General features: G+C 35.7%; 1 protein-coding gene across 6 annotated transcripts in view; it reads left to right on the forward strand.

Moving 5' to 3' along the window:
* LOC114341526 (RB1-inducible coiled-coil protein 1) overlaps positions 1–20,490 on the forward strand; it is a 604,353-nt gene that overhangs the window by 471,681 nt on the left and 112,182 nt on the right. For all 6 annotated transcript variants that reach the window (XM_050641726.1, XM_050641728.1, XM_050641731.1 and 3 more), the window contains 5 exons: positions 37–239; positions 2,617–2,904; positions 3,443–3,569; positions 15,537–16,572; positions 18,243–18,529. In XM_050641726.1, coding sequence (XP_050497683.1) covers positions 37–239; positions 2,617–2,904; positions 3,443–3,569; positions 15,537–16,572; positions 18,243–18,529 — 1,941 coding nt within the window. The remainder of the gene's footprint in view (positions 1–36; positions 240–2,616; positions 2,905–3,442; positions 3,570–15,536; positions 16,573–18,242; positions 18,530–20,490) is intronic.

Genomic DNA, 20,490 nt, shown 5'->3' on the forward strand with positions numbered 1-20,490 from the left:
TGATTATTTTATAAAACTTAATAATATTCATTGTAGTGGGCTTCGGAATTAGCTTGCCATCTTCTAACTATTCGTAATGAAGAAATAGTTCGAAGAAAAGAGTTCCAATCTCGGTTCCAAGGGCACTTTTTAAGTTCCTTGTTTCCTGGAATGGATGACTTGCCTCCAGATTTTGCAACGCAGGCACCCCCAATGTTCGATACCGGATTACCCAAACTTACCCAGGAAGATATAGATAAGTGAGTATTTCAGAAAAATTAGTCATGAGAATTAAAAATCTATTAGTTTGTTCAAATGAAAAGGTACGAAACGTCGTAACAACGTAACCGCAAACATATTTGCCTATGCCGCTATGGGATAACGTAGTGAGACATCCAGGGATGCAAATGCAGTCTTCAGCTTCGATCGGGGCTTCCCCTGGCGCCTGCATTCGCAAGAGAGAGTAGAGATTCGTATAAGAACGCCGTCCAATTGACGCGGCAGTTCATGTGAGGACATCATGGCGTTCATATTGCAAAATTTGACGATTGAGGAACAGCGAGGCGTTATCAAGTTTCTGATGGCGGAAAGTGTTAAACCGGCCGCTATTTATCGTCGGTTGGTGACCGTATCCGGGGAAGACTGCATGTCCGACAAGTCAGTGAGAAAATGGAGTGCCTGTTTTCGTTCAGGCCATGAGAGCTTGGTTGATGAACCTGGCCAGGCAAACATGAAAAGGTCAGGGTTATCACGGCCAATTTCATTGATAATGTGGACGACCTAGTGAGAAGTGATCGGTCGCCCTGCTATTTTCATGTGTTTGGCCCCCCTGAAAGAACATTTCAAAGGGAAGCACTTCAATTCGGACGACGAACTGAAGGACGCTGTGAGGGATTGGATCTCTGGGAAGGAGGGAAGGCAGGAATTCTGGGAACAAGGAATCCTTCGGCTCGTTAATCAGTGGGATTGTTGTGCTCAGGTCAATGGCGAATACTTTGAATAAATACTTCATTTATAACCAGTGTCGTTTCGTACCTTTTCATTTGAAGAAACTTAATATATTCATCCAGAAAAATGTCGACTTTATGGATGCGTGTTGACTGGTCGAATCAAAAAAAAAGTTTTGATGGTCTCGTTTAGGCTTTCACTTTTTCAAGGAATGGCTGGTCCTTTTTTTTCTTGCCGTAAGCAATATTGGTGGCGTGAGTAGACGTTATATGGATAAGTTGTCACCATTGGTTGGTGAATGGTAGAAGTGAAGGATGAAAAAGTGGAGATTATCCAATATTGTACTAGTGAGAGGAGTATTCCAACCCATGTTACCAACCATACAAGATATTAGGAATGGCTATTAAATTTAGCTTGTTAGCCTGTATAGATTGTTAGCTGCGAAATTTGAGTAGCGTAGCTGTGAGTGTCAAAATACTCATCAGGAAGTTTGTTGCCTACTAAGTTTAGGAGCTTAGCTGGCGGGAATAGAACTTTGTGTTTAATGATTCTGATGAGTACTTCTATGTACCAATATTTTCTCGGCTCTTGGAATAATGATGTTGGCTAATTGGTGACTAAATGCTGAAGGATAATCATGATTGGTCCAAATTTTCTCTCTGATCCAAAAAAGTTTAACAGAGACTTAAGTTTTGATCCCCACTTTTTGGCAATAAGCCAACATTATAAGTAAACATGTTAATAGGTACCCAACTCAATCCACGTGACTGTAAGCTCTAGAATACATTTATAGAATTGTATTGTATATTTAATTTTAACTAGAAAAATATAAGTTTCTATTTAAAAAAATGTATGACGTCATCACGATATCGTTAGTTACTACTATCCAAAAAAAACAAACCTAAATTTAAAAATGGTCCTGTCTCAGCATTTCTCTCTAATCAGTGACATTTCTGAAATATTGAGGATGGGTCCTTTTCAAATGAACACAGGTGTATATATACAGTATTTAAGTTTCTTATTTCAAGAGATGCAGCCTAGCTCCATGTGAACATCAACAGTCTTCTTCTTAAAGTGCCGTCTCCTCGATGGAGGTTGACTACTACAAATTGCAAACTCTTCTCTGTATTCAGCTGTTCTTATTAGCTGTTCAAAATTTAGCCCTGTCCATTGTCGGATGTTTCTGAGCCACGATAGTCTTTTCCTTCCTAGTCCTCTCTTTCGCTCATCTTTTATTTCACTATAAGTTGAGCATATTGGTACTTAATATTTGTCAGTATGTGGCCTTGGTATGATGTTTTTCTAACTTTCACTGTGTTGAAAAATTCTCTTTATTCTCTTATCTATTCTATGCAGCACTTCTTCGTTTGAGGTATGCGATGTCCATGAGATTTTGAGGATTCTCCGGTAGATCCACATTTCAAAGGCCTCCAATTTATTTACGGTTGATGTTTTAAGTGTCTATGTCTCAATTGCATAGAGAAGAGTCAGTCAGACGTAGCATTTGGATAAACGTAGTCGAGTTTTGAACATCAACATAGCTTTAGAAATGTATATTATAATTAAAAATCGATTTCAAGATATCATATTGTTCCCACATTTTTTGTTTAAAAAAAGAATATTTCTTATTGTGCTATAGTGTATCTACTTCTACATTTTATCTGCTAAAAATTGACATTTTTTCGTTAGGTTGAAACAGGATTTGCCAGATATGGCAGAAAATTTGAACGTTCCCGATACAAGTGTCCTGACGAATTTCTTCCTTCTGCGTTCTTTGACCGCACGAAAAGAAGAAGAAATACAGGATGATAAGATGGGAAACGAAGAAGTGATCAAGGCTGTGGAAGAGAAATTGATACAGGCTGTTAGTGATGTAGGATTAGCTAGTGATTTGGATAGGGATATACTCAGGGGTACAGGGAGCGAACCTTGTCTCACCACTGCGACGGGTTTGCCACATCTTAAGGATTTAGATAGGTGAGTAACATAAATTATTTTAGATAGGTGTCTAGTTTAGATAAGTGGTTTTTTAACAATAATTGGAAATATCCAAAGAAATACCGAATTATGATCGTACGTGATTATGCTGGGTATTTAATAGTATTAGCGTGTATTAGTTTAACCCGGGAGCAGTCGCGCTCACTTCTGTTACGTAAGCAGTCGCGCGATTAGATTAAATCTAACAATATGAATTTAAAACAAATTTCCTTTTTATCATATTTTTATTGACTTGTTATGTTAAGAATATCTATTTCTAACAATTTTAAAGCTAATTGGTTCTCATTAAAGCCATAAATCCCACAAAAAAAAAATAAAAAAAATACCTACGAGTATTACGAGTGGAAAGTTATGTTGCAAAATTTTTCATTAAGTTATCACGGAAAAGCGAAACGATCCCTTTTTATTGTATCGTTGGTAGATTCCGGTACTTATTTTTTATCTTTTGTTGGATTATTGGTAATTTGAAAAATAATTGGTGAAAATTATAAAAGTTAATTAACATTTTTATTTTCAGGGGTTGCGAGTCTGAAACAGACACTGAAGAATTTGAAAAGGTTGGCCAGAGTCCATTGGAGCTGAACTTTGATAAGAATATTCCATCACCTCGTCCACGCACCCAAGACGCGTCTACCTCCACCGAGGTCAGTGACACCAAAGCATCCGTCCCTCCTAAAAAACCACCTAGAACGTTCCAACAGAAATCATCCTTACAAGAACACTCTTCCTATCATTCCCAAAGAACCCTAAGCGTCAATTCAAACATAGACTCATTCACAAATATCAAACACCCTTCCCTAGAATCCATAGAGGAATTTTCTAATGTCAAACCTAGTGATAGTTGTTTTAATTCTCATTATCACGGAAATCCCGCGCTGCGATCTAAATCCATATCCCCGCACACTCCTCAAAGTCCAATGGTAAACAGTCCCTTGGGCCACCAGAGCGCACACAACGTCACAGGAGTAGGGGATTTTTCAAATGATGAGTTTTACATCGACGAGAGCCTACCTTCGAGTCTGAGTATCGAGACGGGACACAGTCAAGGTTCTGAATTTATTAAACAACTCGACACGGCGCATAACGTTGTGGCTCTGTTACAGGTATTCTTGATCATTAAAAGACAGAACATTACCTGTTTACTTCTATCCAGTTTTTATTTCAGTTTTTACGCTTTTTATATTTATGTTAAACTTCTTTTCCTCGGTATATTTTTTTGTATCTGGACTTTGGTGGTTTGAGGTCGGCATTTTGTAATTGTTCATTTAACTGGTTATAACAATAAAATTACATACAGAACTTCCCAGTTTACTTACAATTTCTGGTTTAGTAATCAATGGACATTGTAAACTAAAATTGGGAAGAGCTGTTGTAACTTTCGCCTGTATAAAAAAGAAATATTCATGGTGCTTTAAATATCCTTTTAATCCAGAAAGCCACTGCGCATCCGCTAGGAAAAATATTCTAATTCGGATTTTTTGCACAATCTTACTCAAAAAGGACTCCTTTTAACAAATTTGCATGTTGCCAGGACCAAAAGGTGGTCAAAAAATATTTAAACGTTTTTTTCTTGTTTTTTTCCTAAAATTATTTTTTTTGCATGGAAAAAAGTTTTTTTTAGGTTTTTTGGATCATTCCAAACAGAAAAGGTCTTTAGTGACTTTTCTCTAAAAATGATAGTTTTTGACATACAAGCGATTAAAAATTGAAAAATTGCGAAATCGGCCTTTTTTAACCCTCAAAAACTATGTGAAAAACTGAAAATTTGAATGTTGCCAAGGTAGGTAGATATTCTTTAAACATCGGTTGATGAAATCCCGAAGAGTTTTTTGCAACACAATATTCAAAACTCCTTTGTTTTTTAGTTGCTAATCAAGCATGCGCGACACTATTTTCCACCGACAGTATGGTGCAAATGAAAGGAATAAATTCGTTATTTCGTAAACCGGCGACTTTAAGGAAAAATCCCGAAACAGGTCGATTTTTATTTTTAAGTTATGATATTGTGGCATATATGGTATACTAGAGACGTCATCCGTCTGGGCGTGATGACGTAATCGATGATTTTTTTAAATGAGAATAAGTTCGTGTGGTAGCTCATTTGAAAGGTTCTTCAATTCTCTATTCAGTAATGTAAACATTTACATAATTATTTATACAGGGTGTCCTTCTACTTCTTTTTTGTCAAATAATTTAATTTAATAAACATTTTTTGGACACCCTGTATTAAAAATATCAAACAATTTATAAAAATAAATACCTAATCATTTCAATTAGACAATATAAAAATTGTAGATTTTAATCGTATAAATATTGTCGTTATATGGTTTGTTCTAATTATCTCAGAAGAATGGAATTCATTCATTGCAATACTAAAAGCTCTCTAAAGACTCGATAATCTTGATTGACCTGAATGTTGAAGTAGACTGACGGTGATCTGCCCGGACTGTGTGTGTGAATATCATCTTTTTTGCCCACAAAAATATTTTTTTTAGGTTTTTGGGTCATTCTAAACAAGAAAGGTATTTTGTAATTTTTCTCAAAAATGGATAGTTTTCGAGTTATATGCGATTTAAAACCTGAAAAATGCGAAAATACCCATTTTTGAGGCTTAAAAACTCATATTTAAATTAGTATTTTTGAGTTTGCCAAGTACTTCAATTGAAGCTCAAACATTAAATCTCAATATTCTGAAGAGTGATCGGGTCTAACTTTATTGTGGGCCGTTGTTTTTGAATTGTTAATTATGCGTGTCCATCCTATTTTTATAAGTCTCTTGTAATTTTTCCAAAAAGTTTATAGCTTTGGAGTTACTAGCGATTTATTGTCCGAATAATGCGAAAATGCGCATTTTCGAGGCTTAAAAACTCAGATGGAAATTATTATCTTTGAGGTTACCAAGTGTCTAAATTTAACCTTAAACATTTATTTTCAATATTCTGTAGAGTAATCGGGTCTTGTTTCAATTTATACCATTGTTTTTTAATTTTTATTCATGCGCGACCACTGCGCGCCACGGCTACTTAAAATTCGAGTGGACGCGCTTAATTATCAATTAAAAAACAATGGTATAAATTGAAGTAAGCCCTGATTACACTACAGAATCTTTATACATAATGTTTATACTTCAGTTTAGGCACTAATATGTATTTTCGCATTTTTCAGATTTTAAATCGGTCATCATTCAAAAACTATCAACTTTTAAGAAACATGAAGAGACCCGTTTTGTTTAAAATTATCCAAAAAAACCCAAAAAATGTATTTGGATAAAAAAGGTGATTGTTGAGACTTGTTTAAAAATTTGGTAAAAAATTTCTGCCAAAAAATTTTACCCGGCAACCCACAGGTATATTTAAAGGAGTTATTTTTGAACCATAATTTTTTCAGACGGGAGCGGTCTCACCCCATGGACTAAATGGGTTGCCCCTTGACGCCGATTTGACTGTGATCTGCACGTATAGTGACTGTTGTTCTGAATCAACCTTAAGGGCCGGTTGTTCGAACGCTAATCAACAATGATCACTATCAAATATTTAATTACTGTCACCAAAACTGTCAATGTCAACTTTTATTGGGTTGCTGAAAACATAATTGATTATAATTATGAGATTAGTTAATCAATTAACATAACAATTATTAACATAATTGATTAAGTAATTTTATAATTGTAATCAATTATGTTTTCAGCAACCCAAACAAAGTTGACATTGACAGTTGGTGACAGTAATTAAATATTTGATAATGATCATTGTTGATTAGCGTTCGAACAACCGGCCCTTAGAGTTCCAATAAGAGATTGGTTAATTAAGACAATCAGGCTATAATGTTTTTAGACGCCATATGCCACCCGGGATGCTTCCTCAGTTTATAAGTTTTCTAAAAGTAAATGGTTAACCAATAATTGATTGAACAGATGTTTATATTATCCTTAAATTAGAAATAACTTTAGTAAAAGGTCGATAGAAAAAATATTGGAAAGAATATAATGCTTTAAAACTACGTTGGCACCAAATGAAAATAGCACCACGCGATTACCTCAAGGTTAACTTAGAAGACATGTGTTTTCCAACAAGTTGACTTTAAAATATTGCGAAGAATGGAACGAAACATCTATACGCCAAAGGTCTGAATTAAAATTTTTAAAGGAATATGAAGGTATTAAATTTCTTTATTTTTCCAATTCCTTGTCGGCTTTCGATTTTACCCATAAGTATCAGCTGTCGTAAGTGGTATTTTCTTCCTCTCAGTACGTGCCCCAGGTATACTATTTTTCTGCACTTTATTGTGATCAATAATTTTCTCTTAATATTATTACTTTGTAGAACATCTGTGTTATATACATGTTCTACCTATGAGATGCGAAACATTCTTCTGTGTAAACACGATTAGTTGTTTTTGCTCTTAGTGTCCACGTTTCAACGCCATATAGTAACACTGATCAAACATAGGATTCCGTCATTCGTTGTCTTAGTTTCAACATTTCAATTCTAGATATTTAAATCTTCTACTGATTCCGTAAATATTTGATCAGAATATAATTTAAATATCATAGGTGATAATAACAACCCTGCCAAATACCCCGCTATACTAAACAAGCAGATGAAGTAAATGAAGATTCTAAGATAAGGAGCATTAGAGATACTATAATTACGTAGTATTTATCCAAATTTAAAACCCAAATAGAATTTGACATTAAAAAGACAATAGTTTTTATATATTTCAGTCTGAATTCATACTTATATATGTAAGCATATATAATATAACTTCTTCATAAAAACAGTTCATATAACGTACGATTAAAACAGTTTTTAAACTTATGAAAAATGTTTTGACTATTTTTTGGCTTTGTGTATAAACAGTTTTAAAATGAACAATGAAAACAAAAGTGTACAGTAAGCACAAAAATTTTAATTCTTATTAGTTTGCTCGTAATATATTATTTTGATTCTTACCTTTGATTTGTGTTTCAAAATCATATTTGATTTTTAAATATGCATATTTTGGTCATGTTATTATATGCTGATTAGTACTAAAAGGCCGCAACTCTAATGGTTCCACTGTTCATAAAAACAATTTAAGGCACCCTTAATGCGACTCAGGTATGTATTATTATTTCAAACAAGTGTATCAAACCTTTCTCGTAAAGAGATTAATCTTTGTAGTAATTGTATTGCATTATGTATTTGTAAGTACAATATACTCCAAAGACTAACAACAACTTTATTATAAAGCGAAACAATGTCTGTATAGATTAGCGAACCATGTTAATACGTACCAAAATATGCTAGATCTGTAGTTTTACAGAATTTAATTTATAATTCGCAAACACACGACACGCCTCTGCTACTTTTGTAGATTTCTTTTATATTTTGTAAATTTATTTTGCACATTTTCTGTTTATTGGTCATATTTTCTTTTTTTAGATATAGTTTTCTGTGGTTGGTGGCTCAAACTCCTTAAAATCCTTCCTTTGCAAACTTGCATGTGAACACGTACAACACAAACAAAAACAAAATTGTGAGAGGTATCCTATTTAAGTCAAAATTAAAGCCAGTTATATTTAACAATAATCATAAGTTTGAAATCTTTTATATTACAGATAGTGGTTCTTGCATTTATTTACATTTTCCACAGTCTACTAACTTCACAGATCTACACGGCGTGAGATGAAGAATAAGATAGACATAGGAAAGATGGGGATCCAAGTAGACAGGTTAAAAAGAACAAATGGGGTGGGATCTCCTAGTAAAGCTAAAGGGGAGGGGAGCAGCACAAAAACTGAGGGCAGAACTTAACAACAAAATGCAAGGAATAAATACAACGATAAGAAGAAAGGAAAATTTCTTCACTATAGCTAATTTAGACCCAGGAGTGAGTGAGAAAAGTCTGAGAGAAGGGATCAAAAGCTATACGGGCATCCCGGAAGGAGAAATTGACATAAAAGTACTAAGGACGAACAAACACGGGGAGCAGGTGGCCACAATAGCCGTACGACCCTCCAAAGCAGAAGAACTGAGGAGGTACGGCACAATTAAGATCGGATGGACAATATGCCCGATAATGGAGAGGTACGCCCCAGTGAGATGCTTTAAGTGTCTAAAGTTTGGCCACGGTACCTACGAGTGTAAAGAGGAGAGCAGGGCGGCTTGCTGTTATAACTGCCTGAAAACAGGACACACTGCCGCAAACTGTAACAATAAAGCATATTGTTCAGTTTGCAAAGAGGAAGGGCATATAATGGACAGGATGGCCTGTCCAGCCTATCGAGCCCTAGTGTACGGAAGGGGGGATGAGGGAGAACCCGCAAGAAACGAATAAAAAAAAACGAAATAGACTTCCTGGAAAACGAGGGTGGGCCCATATACAGCCCACCTAGGTTGTATTTTATTTATATAAATTTTAAAATTACTAATTTATTATTTTATAGATCTATTTTATTATTTACATTACCTATTTTAACTTTATGTTACTGTTTTAACTATTTCTATTTACCTAACTATTTTATTTATACACATTTTACCTATTTATTTTATTTATTCATTTTATCTATACTTATTTATTTATTTATTCTAGTTTTTAACTATTTTAATTTTTCAAAAAAAGGCGAATCCGATGCAGGGACGACTTTAGGGAACTGAACCAAAACGGACCTCAAGGATCAACCTGGTATACGGATATTGCAGGTGAACGTGGGCAGAGCACGTAGAGCGCACGATCTTGTCCACTTAAAAGCCTGCAAGCTGGAAACTGACCTGCTCATCGTCCCCGAACCAAACAAAAAAATAACATCGGACGGTGGATGGGTACAAGATAAAGGAAAAAATGTGGCGGTGCTCATGAGAAATAGGGATCTAGGGGTGCGGGGCATTGTCAGGGGCGGAAATCGCATACTCATCAAACTGAGGGATTTCAGCCTCCTGGCATGCTACATATCACCGAACATCCCTATGTTAAGATACAAGACTATTGTAGATGAGATAATGAGCGCCGCCACAAGCGAAAAAGAAATCTTGGTCGCCGGGGATATCAATGCTAAATCGAGGTTATGGGGTTCCCCCATAAATGACAAAAAGGGGGAACTTTGGAACGAATGGATAGCCCAGGCTGGCCTCCAAGTCTTAAATAATAATAAAACAACTTTCGTAAGAGGGGCCAGCCAGACACATATTGATGTAACTATCGCAACTGAAGGGCTATCCAAAAGAATACAGGGATGGGATGTCCTCGACGACCAGTTATTTACCTACCACCGCTACATCCAGTACGAGGTTAAGGTGAAAGGAAAAGTAAGACGGCCGATAGGAAACACCGAAATCTATTTTAACAAAACCACATACCTATCGGAGGTCAGAAAGATCAATGAGGAAGAGATTTCTGACCTTGGCCAACTGAGAAGAGCATTAGAAAATGCAGCAAAGTTGGCCACCGTGAAGAAAAAGAATAACAAAAAATCCCCCTACTGGTGGACGGATGAGATAGAAGGTCTACGGGAAAGATGCCTCAGAGCTCGAAGGAATTACACGAGAAGCCAGGGCAACCTCGAGCTCAAAGAAATCTACAAAGAACTAAAGAAAACACTGAATAAAAAAATAAAACAAGAAAAAAAGGAAAAGTGGCAGACCCTGATAAAAGCATTGGATGAGGATATATGGGGTGATGCCTACAAAATTACCATGAAGTCATTAAGGATAATGGCCCCATATAAACTGGACGAGGACCAGCGGATGAAATCGGCTGAACTCCTCTTCCCCACTAAGGACATTCAAACTTTTACAAAAATCTTTCCAACGATGGTGGAGGAGTTCACGGAAGAGGAAATAAAAACCGCTGGTCAGGAGATGAAGACGGGGAAAGCTCCCGGCCCCGACGGGCTGCCACCAGAGGCAATTAAGATAATAGCAACGGAGAAACCAGGTTTGATCAGAAGAATATGCAACGACCTACTGCAGAAGCAAGAGTTTCCCAGGGACTTAAAAGAAGCGAACCTTGTTCTGCTCCTAAAGCCTGGTAAACCCCCCGATTCAGCATCCTCTTATCGACCAATATGCCTCCTGGACTGCCTTGGTAAGTTCTACGAGGGCCTTATCAAGAAGAGGCTGGAAGGCATGTTGGAAAATGAGAGAGTATTATCACAACAACAATACGGATTTCGAAAAGGTCGATCGACCGTCGATGCCGCGACCTGGATAAGAGACGCGGCTAGAGCAAGCAAAAAAAGATGGGTGGTCCTTGTTCTGTTGGACATAAAAAACGCTTTTAATTCAGCAAACTGGGGCCTCATAGTAGACAGAATCGTCGAATTTGGGGCTCCAGATTATGTGTCCAACATAATAAAGGACTATCTGTCCGAGAGAACCGTATGCATATAAAAAAAAGAAGATGGAAATGACCGCAGGAGTACCCCAAGGGTCGGTCCTGGGACCCACACTATGGAACATACTATACAACGGGGTACTAGAAGTAAATAAGATGAGAGGAGTAAGAGCAATTGCATACGGGGACGACCTGGCTCTACTAGTAGAAGACGACATGAATTGGGGTATAAGAGAGAGAGTAAACAAATCAATCAAGACAACCGCGGAATGGATAGAAAGAAATTACAGTAGAGAAAACAGAGGCGATAATCTTGAGGGGACCGAGAGATAGAAAAGATATAGTGTTTGAGTACAAAGGCTCCGAAATAAGACCCCAGAAGACAGTTAAATATCTAGGAATGACTTTTGATGACAAACGGACATTCGGACCACACGTGCAAGAGGCATGTCGGAAAGCGGAAGAAAGGACCTCCACGTTAAGCAAGTTAATGCCAAATATAGGAGGTCCTGGATCTCATAAAAGAGCGGTGATGTTGCAATCAATTTTATCCATCGCACTGTATGGGGCCCCAGTATGGCACGAGGCCCTGGAGAAGAAGAAATATAAAGACATGCTTCTTAGAGTACAGAGAAAACCTCTGATCAGGGTGTGCAGCGCGTACAGAACCGTATCAACTATTGCCTTACAGGTTGTGGCTGGTTCTGTGCCGGTGCACATTCTGGCCAGAGAAAGAGTCCGAATGTATCAGAGGGGTAACGGGGCAATTGGTTCAGGACCTCAAGAACGAAACAGAAGTTTAAAGATGTGGCAGAGGGAATGGGCAGCCGAGGTCGAAAAGGCAGCCTGGACGAGATCTCTGATTCCGGATGTAGTAAGGTGGTACGAGTGCAGACACAGGCGCGTCAATTACTACTTTACACAGTTCTTGACGGGACATGGATCGTTCAGATCATATACCTATCGTATAAAGAAGACCGCGGACGATCTATGCCCCGAGTGTGGAGTGGTGGATGACGCGCAACATGTATTCGTATGCCCGGCATACCGTGCGGGGCGTACCGAGCTGCAGCTGGGTCTGGGGTCTCCTCTAGGCGAGCCTCACGAGCTTATGGATAAAGCTATCAGTAGCAAGAGTGACTTCGACCTGGTCATTGCCTTTGTTACAAAAACAATGAAGCATAAAGCGGAAAAAGAGAGGCGACTGCAAGCAGGATGACCCATATTATTTATTTTTTAACGTGTTTGTGTTGTAGAGGGCAGCCAGTGTGGAAGGACCTTTTACATCCAACCTACGCTGACTGCTTTATCATGTTATTTTACTTTATTTTATTTATTTGTTTATTTAATTTTATTTATACAAATATTTTATCGATTTTACCTATTAATTTTATTTATTTTATTTAATATCGTACCATAATTTTATCCATACAAAAATTTTTTATAATCGTTTTTCATTATTTCTCATAGGGAAGTCTATTTACGTAATAATTTATAAGGTATAAGTGTGAGAGTGAGTGTGAGTGAATGAAAACTTGAATGCTTGGAGTTACTCGTAATTGCCGACTGGTATCTTCTTGCTAGTTTCATGCTGGATGGGGGGCACCCCGGTTGCCTCACCCACACGTGGGTTGCACGGGACGGTCGTCTTCACTGACCGGTCTTTTGCGAGGTGTGTGTGGGTTGGGGCAGCTAGGGGGTCACTTAGTCTGCGGAACGCACGCGAAAAGTGCCAGGGGGGAGTTAAGAGTAAGGTCGACGGGTCAGTGTATATACTCGCTAAGAGTGGTTCCAGACCCGTCGGCTGGAGAAAGAGGAGGTGAGTTTAGTTGGTAGGCGATCGGGCACGGTGAAGCGTGGCGGATTGAATCCAACACACCTGGGACACCTTCCCAGATGGTCTTTAGAAGATTCTCACCTCCCAAAAAAAAAAAAAAAAAAAAAAAAAAAAAGATCTACACGGCGTAATTGACGTTTTTTCGTGAAGAGTCCATGGTATCGTTTGGTAGAATAGAAATCATATTGTCAACAATGCGATTTATTACTCATCCTATATATTGGGAAAACTACAGAAGTTATCTAAGTGTACTCGATAATATAGAACTCGTTTTCGTGTACCAATCATGTTAAAAGAACTAGACGACGGGCCATGAATCGGATGGAATGAAGGTGTTAACTCACCCGTATAGATAATATGTAAGTTTTATTACATATGATTGTTATTATTTATTTTTAACTCGTTGAAGACTGATACATAGCTGCTGTTTTCTATAGTGCATTGCAGTTGCTATGTAGAGTTATATTTCCAAGAAATAAATATACAAGAGATTCAGCATACGCGTGCGTTTTTCAATCTTCTTTAATTGCCGTCTCCTTTAAAAAGGTTGGCTAACATTGCGGCCATCTTCACCTGTGATACTGCTGCTCTAAACAGATCAACAGAGTAATATTTGTTCCATTGTCTCAAATTATTTAGCCGATATACGTCGCCGGCCCATGCTGCTCCTACTCAGTATCTTTCCCTGTATAATAATCTGCAGCAACACTTATCTCTCATCTCTCGGGACATGGCCCAGAATTTTCTTACTTAATTGGGTTTAATATCTCCATTTCATTCTTCTTAAAACGTCTTTGTTCATTACGTTATCGACCCAACTTAGTAATTTTAATATTCTTCTATAAGCCCACATCTTAAACGCTTCTATTCTGATACGTATATCCTTTTTTAGCGTCCAAGCCTCTATTCCATATAATAACACAAAAAATACGTCCATCCACCAACTTCACTTAAACTGAAGCAAAATACATACTACTAAACAAGCACATACTTCAAAAGCGTAATACATTCTTCTAAGTATCTGGTAAATAGTAGCAAATACTACGGAGAAAAGCAAATGCTTTGTAAGTGTAGTGACATCTTCAAAAATGTAGTACGTACTTGAAGCATTAGCATTTACTACGTTTTATGCCACCATGGGCACTTTACTTTATAGCTAAACTCGTACCTATTTACGGTTATCGGAACAAACTCTTATAAAATAATATTTTTATTTGAACTTTAATGACTCTTTTATTGATTTTATTATCATCGTAAAAGCGTTAAAAAGCAGTAGCAGAATCAACTGCTATATCAAAATAGCGGGTCGGACACATCTCTACTTGTCACTGTCTTGAGTCTTGTCATAACATTATATTCGACTGAGTGCGTTGTATGACAGCGAATGTTCGATTTGGAATATATCACCACGGACATGGTGTCCATTTTTTTCGAATCCTGAAAAAACTAATAAATATTTTTTTAAAATTTAAACACAAAATGAAAGACTAAATTATTATCGATAAATGAAAGACTAAATTATTATCGAGGGCCGAAAGTCCCTTATAATATATAAGAAGTTTCTGTCGAATGAGATATTTGAAATTAAAAATAACACTATCACACTACATTTTCTCTTAGTTTTTCACCCCTGTAACTTATTAAAATAAACATTATAGAAGTTCTTAGGGCCTTTCGGCCCTCGCTAATAACGTAATCTTTCATTCTGCGTTTAAATTTTTCAAAAATACTTATTAGTTTTCTCAGGATTTGAAAAAAATGAATCCCCATTTGAATAGCATTGCAGCCGAAAATACGTACCCATCCTCTTAAGTAAGAAACTAGTCCTAGCTTGCTATGCAATAAGATATGTTTCGAAGAAAATCAATTTAGCATCTTCCAAAATAACATATTTTTCTTTGTTCGATATTCATCTTTGATATTCTTACTTTTTGGGGATCTATTAATAGTAGGTACATACATCTGTCCAATCCAATGTTATTTTTAAATTACAAAAAAGAGCAATAAGATAATCTGTTTTGGCCTCACAAAAAAATGCTACTTTTATTTCATTATCTTTTATTTTGTAATATTGACTATTTATGTAAGCCTTGTCCATAAAATTGTACAATTTTCAGTGACAATAAAGCATGTTGCTATTTTTTGCTTCTGATAGAAATAGAGTGATACATAATAGAGCAAACAGTCTATATGCAAACAGTCAAACTAGTCAGAAACCGTCAGCAAACAGTTGGTCAGTGAGAAAACATAATACAGTCACCAGTGCTATCCCCTCTACTCGCGCTGGTCAACTATTCGCTGATGGTTTCAAACCGTTTGAAACTTATGCTAGAACAAACCTAATAATAACTTTCACAGTAATTACGTGAATCATTGTATACTTTTCTTATGGCTTTAATGTTGGCTATTATCGAATATGTTATTTGCAATAGCATACATGAACAATCTTAATTATTTTTAGGATAATCTTCAAGTGTCCAGAAGCGAACATGAAAAATTAAAAACGGTGTTAAGAAAATTATACCAGTTAGCCAGAGACGCGATTCTACAACTCAGATCTGAACAAGCAGTTCTCAGAACGCAAATTGTAGCCAATAAAGATAGTGCTAGTCAGTATTGCGATAAAATAGATAGTTCCTGGGCAAACCTCATACTTTTCCAACAGCAACAAGAAAAAGAAAACCTTGAAGTGATATCAAAAAGTTATGAGAATGTCATTAGTGAATTAAGGAAGCAGGTAGATGTGCAAAATCAACAAATAGAAGATTTATTTAATGAGAAATCTGCATTAGAAGGAGAAATAATAGTATCATGTCAAGATCTAAATACAAACATGGAAAAGCTCAGGGAAGAAAATGCAAAAACGATTGAAGATCTGCAGAGACTTTTAGAAGAGAAAGAAGCAGAAAAAGAAAAAATAGCTAAAGAAACAACGGATAGGCTGACAAGAGATTACAAAGCTGAAATAGAAAGCATTAGATCTAGATTTAAACTTATGACTATGGAAAGAAGTCCATCAGATAGTAGTTTGGAAAAATCTGTAGATTTTAGCAACTTAGCTAGTAATTCTCCCTTTTTATTGCAAATGAAAGAGAAGTTTGAAATGGATAAAGAACGAGCAGTCAGTGAAGCGTTACTTAAAGAACGAGAGAAATGGGAAAAGCTCATGGCCATAAGGATACGCGAAACTGAAACCAAATTTTTGGAAGAAAAAGATATTTCGCTCCAAAATCTTGCTAAAAAAATAACAGAGGAAAAAGATAAACAAATCGACTTTTTAATGGAAAGAGAAAAGAATCTGAATTTAGAATGTATTAAATATAAAAGTACCATTCAACAATTGGCTGAGAGCGAAATAGAGAGCAGCGACGTGGAACTTTTAAAAAAAATTAGCGCTTTGCAGGAAGAGAAAGATGCCTTGGCAGAAGAGCTGGAGAAATGTAGGAGCCAGAACGTCAAGGCTGTTGATATGTCAACTTCGGTGGCTGTCTGTGAAGGTAATATATTAAGTAACTTTTGAAAACAGTTAGTAACTTTTGAGAACAGTTTTTTACAGGAAATTATTAAGACTTTTTATACTTCTCCAAAAAATTAACGTACCAGCTTAAAATTGGAACATTTTTGATGTCTCAAATTTCTAAACCTGTTGTCCTAGTTGAGTGATTTTTTTAATACGTGATAGCTTTATTCGTTAAGAATATCGATGTAATAATGTTGTTGCTAGACAAGTAAATGTCATTGTATACCGGGTGTAATAATCATACTGTTTTTTTTTTCTCTCAAAGCTGGGAACACCCTATGGAATATTCTAACATTTATAAAATATTGGTTACAACGCAATTGTAGCCTTAGGCTTTCTTAACATTTTGTTTTTTGGTTCATTTGCTTGTGTTCGATAATAAAAGAGATGTATTTTTATATTACAAATGAGATTTGCTATTTGGTCTGATCAATATCATTTCACATCTCTAGAGCTACGGCTTCTATCTGTTCTAAGGTTCTAGGAGATGACAAACGCTGTCATAGTCTTCTGCCAATTATGTTGTTCTGAAGCTATTTCCTTGTGGCATTTTTATGATTAACTATTTAGATGGGAAATAAGCCACAATTAAATTGAAAATGTTCCACAATTGTTAGATCGGGTTAAAATCTGGACTATGCCAATGGTGGCCAATTTAAAGTCCGAAGATTTGCCTGTTGTAAATATTAAATGGCAACACTGGATAACCATTAAATTTTAATCTTTTTCATGTTGTTCCATTAAGATTGCTTGCTATAATTAGGTATGAGATCTTGAGTTGTTTTTATTTTTTCAATTTGTTCCTGTAGGGATCCAAGTGTTTCTGTTGGGCCGTATACCCCCAAGATTACTAGTTGTCTATGACATTTACATATGTTTCTACAGATTCCTAGGCCGGCTTTATATTTTTCTTATTTTTGTACTCCACTCCATCAGTGAAAGACTCCGTTCACAGTCGCAGTACCATTCCCTTTCTTCTCCGTTTCACTAATAATTAAGACGTTAAGGTTCCGTATCTAAAAATTGTTTGGAGTTTCTTTTTCTTAAATAGTTGAGATTTAAGACTGGGTTTCTTAAACCTTTCGCAGAATTGTTCCCTCCTCCGTATTCAGTCATTGGACGTGTGGATGTCTGCCCGAGGAATATGAGTTACTTGTCCTTTATTTTTCATTCCGCTCTCTAGCTTATTTCACCCTTTCAAGTTGTTCTGAACGAGAAAAGGTACCAAATTTTGTCGCTATAACCCCTTTTTGGAGGATCTATTGTCAGCCGCCCGTTCAGGGTCAGACGCTATCTACCTGTTCGTCCGCGGGTATTTAATTTCCCTCCTACCACCCATATCTGAGGGGCATTCCCCGATCTACCACCTGGTGACCCGCTCTCTAGGGATTATAGGCTTCCTCGAGTGGGCAACACCCCCTTCCCCCTTAAAATGGGTTCCATGTGGTCAAACCATATAAATAAATCGTGAAGGATGGTAAATTGATATTTAACCTAGTATTTAATCCACTTATATAGAGATATGTACGTGTATGTATAAAAATAAATCGTATGACCAAGGCCATTCCATTCGTCTGCACCCATACTCAAAATGATACATATTGTCCTGTTGAATTTGAAATACTAAATATGTATTAACTTTTTTAGCCAAAGTAGACGTCACGACGAGTCCTATCAAACAGAAAGAGTCCAAAAAAAGTGAGCCAACACCTAAAGGAATTCTTAGTGTAGAAAGTTGCAAGTCGGGTGATAGAGTGATCGTCGGATGGGACAAAGAACACGAAAATTTTAGGGTAGTTCAAGAAAAACAACATCTCTATTTTGTGCATTCTGATTATTTAGAAGGTTTAGGTCTAGAAGTAATCGAAGGACAACCTAATAAGCATTTTTGTATTGCCGAAGTTTTAGATAAAGAATATTGTTATGCAAGAAAGGTAATTGTTTTTTTTTTTTCATTTTAATAGAACAGTTTTTATTTGGAATAATCTACAGGGTCATTGGTTAGTATGACAAAGCTCAGTAGATCCGCTGCAATAATAGATAGCAATAAAAGTTAATAACAAAAATTGTAGCCAAATTTGAGCTTCACATTACAAAATTAGAATGTCACAGGGTGTTCGATAACATAGTGGCAGACCAAACGAGTGTTTTTTAAATGGAACACCCTGTATTTTATTTTATATTCGAAATCTTTTTAACTTCTCCATCACAAAAATATAAAGGTTTGCTATGTTATACAGGATATTTACAAAGTTATAACCGATTTTATATGAAAATCGTAACAAGTTCAACTTACTGCAATGGATTATTGATGCCGTATTTTTTATTTATTTTCATAAATGATTGATTGATATTGCTTATTTTCTTTATATCGAATACAAGGCGAGTCAAAACGCAAGTACATTATTTTCTCAGTAATTTTAAATGGAACACCCTGTATTTTATAAAAAGTACCATTACCGTACTTTAATTTTTATATAACATTCCTATGTCGAAATTTGTTAGTTTTCGAGATATTTTCATTTTTCAGAGCAAATTATTAATTAGGTGTCGTAAATTTTTCCAAATTTTAAGTAAGCCATGAATTGTGTAAAACTGACAATTTACGATTACTGATTGTCAGTTCGGTAATCAATGTAACAATATTATGTAGCAAATAAAAAAACACAAAACAGAAAATGCAACATTTTGTGAAAACAATTAAAAACTACTTTTTTCTGTGGGTGCTATACAATGTGTAACTTCTCTCACTACTAACATATTCAGAACGAAAAATTTCTCATGCAGTGAGAAAAGTCGGCGACTGCAGTGAGAAATATTTTTTCTCACGTTGTCCTACGGTTTTTCATATATGATCGCCGTTTCCATGATAACATGCACAATACAAACACAATTAATATTGTCAAAAAAATGTGTTGAAGTTTCAAAACTGTTCAAAAATAACTCTTAATTAGAATTTTAAATAAATAACGTATATAATTTTAAGAATATTAAATATCTACATATATATGTATTTTATTTCAATTTATGCATACCTACCTAAAAGCACCTAAATTATTTAAATTTGAACTCTTGACAAAACTGCATCCATAGAAAAAGTAAAGTGTACAACACATGAGAAAATGGCATATTTCTCCCTCGCTTAATTTTCTCCCTCGCTAACAACCTTCTGCGCTCGTGAGAAATTTGTCTTTTTTCTCACTTGGTGTACAATATAATATTATATAATACTTAAATGTAACAATGTAACAAATAAAGAACGAAAAATAATTTATCGGTAATAAATTTTACAAAAAAACTAACGTGAACACAAAACACAACATTTTTGAAAAAATTAACAGCTACTTTTAATAAAATAATTACATAAGGTGTTCAAAATGACATAACACATTTATGCGCGCCTAAAAACGGTCATTAAATGAGTTTATTACGCTACTAAGCATTTGTAAATTAACATTTCGAAATACACTTTGTATTCTATTTTTCATCTCATCCCTTGTTGTTGTGGGCCTGTATAACCTTCATTCTTAACGTAACCCCAAAAAAATGAGTCCAGTTTATTAAATTCTGGTGATCTGAGTGGCCACGCTACTGGTTCATTGAAAAATGAACTGAACTAAAAATTACATTTTTTGACACTTTGATTTCGAATTGGGGTAATTTACAGGCTTTATCAATTAATTAAAATGTAGCCTTTGTAATAAAAAATTGTGCTCTAGTAGTTTTCAACATGCTGCGAAACAAGTTTAAATATTTAACTTCAAATATTAAAAAAACATGCATATTTATACATAATGTACTATATTTTGGATATCCATGTAAAATGTCGAAAAATGTTTTAACGATAATGAGTTAATATCAATGTAAACAATTATTGTATCTTCATTCGTTGTTC

This window comes from Diabrotica virgifera, chromosome 1 (genome assembly GCF_917563875.1).
Source record: "Diabrotica virgifera virgifera chromosome 1, PGI_DIABVI_V3a".
NCBI classification, from domain to species: Eukaryota; Metazoa; Arthropoda; class Insecta; order Coleoptera; family Chrysomelidae; genus Diabrotica; species Diabrotica virgifera.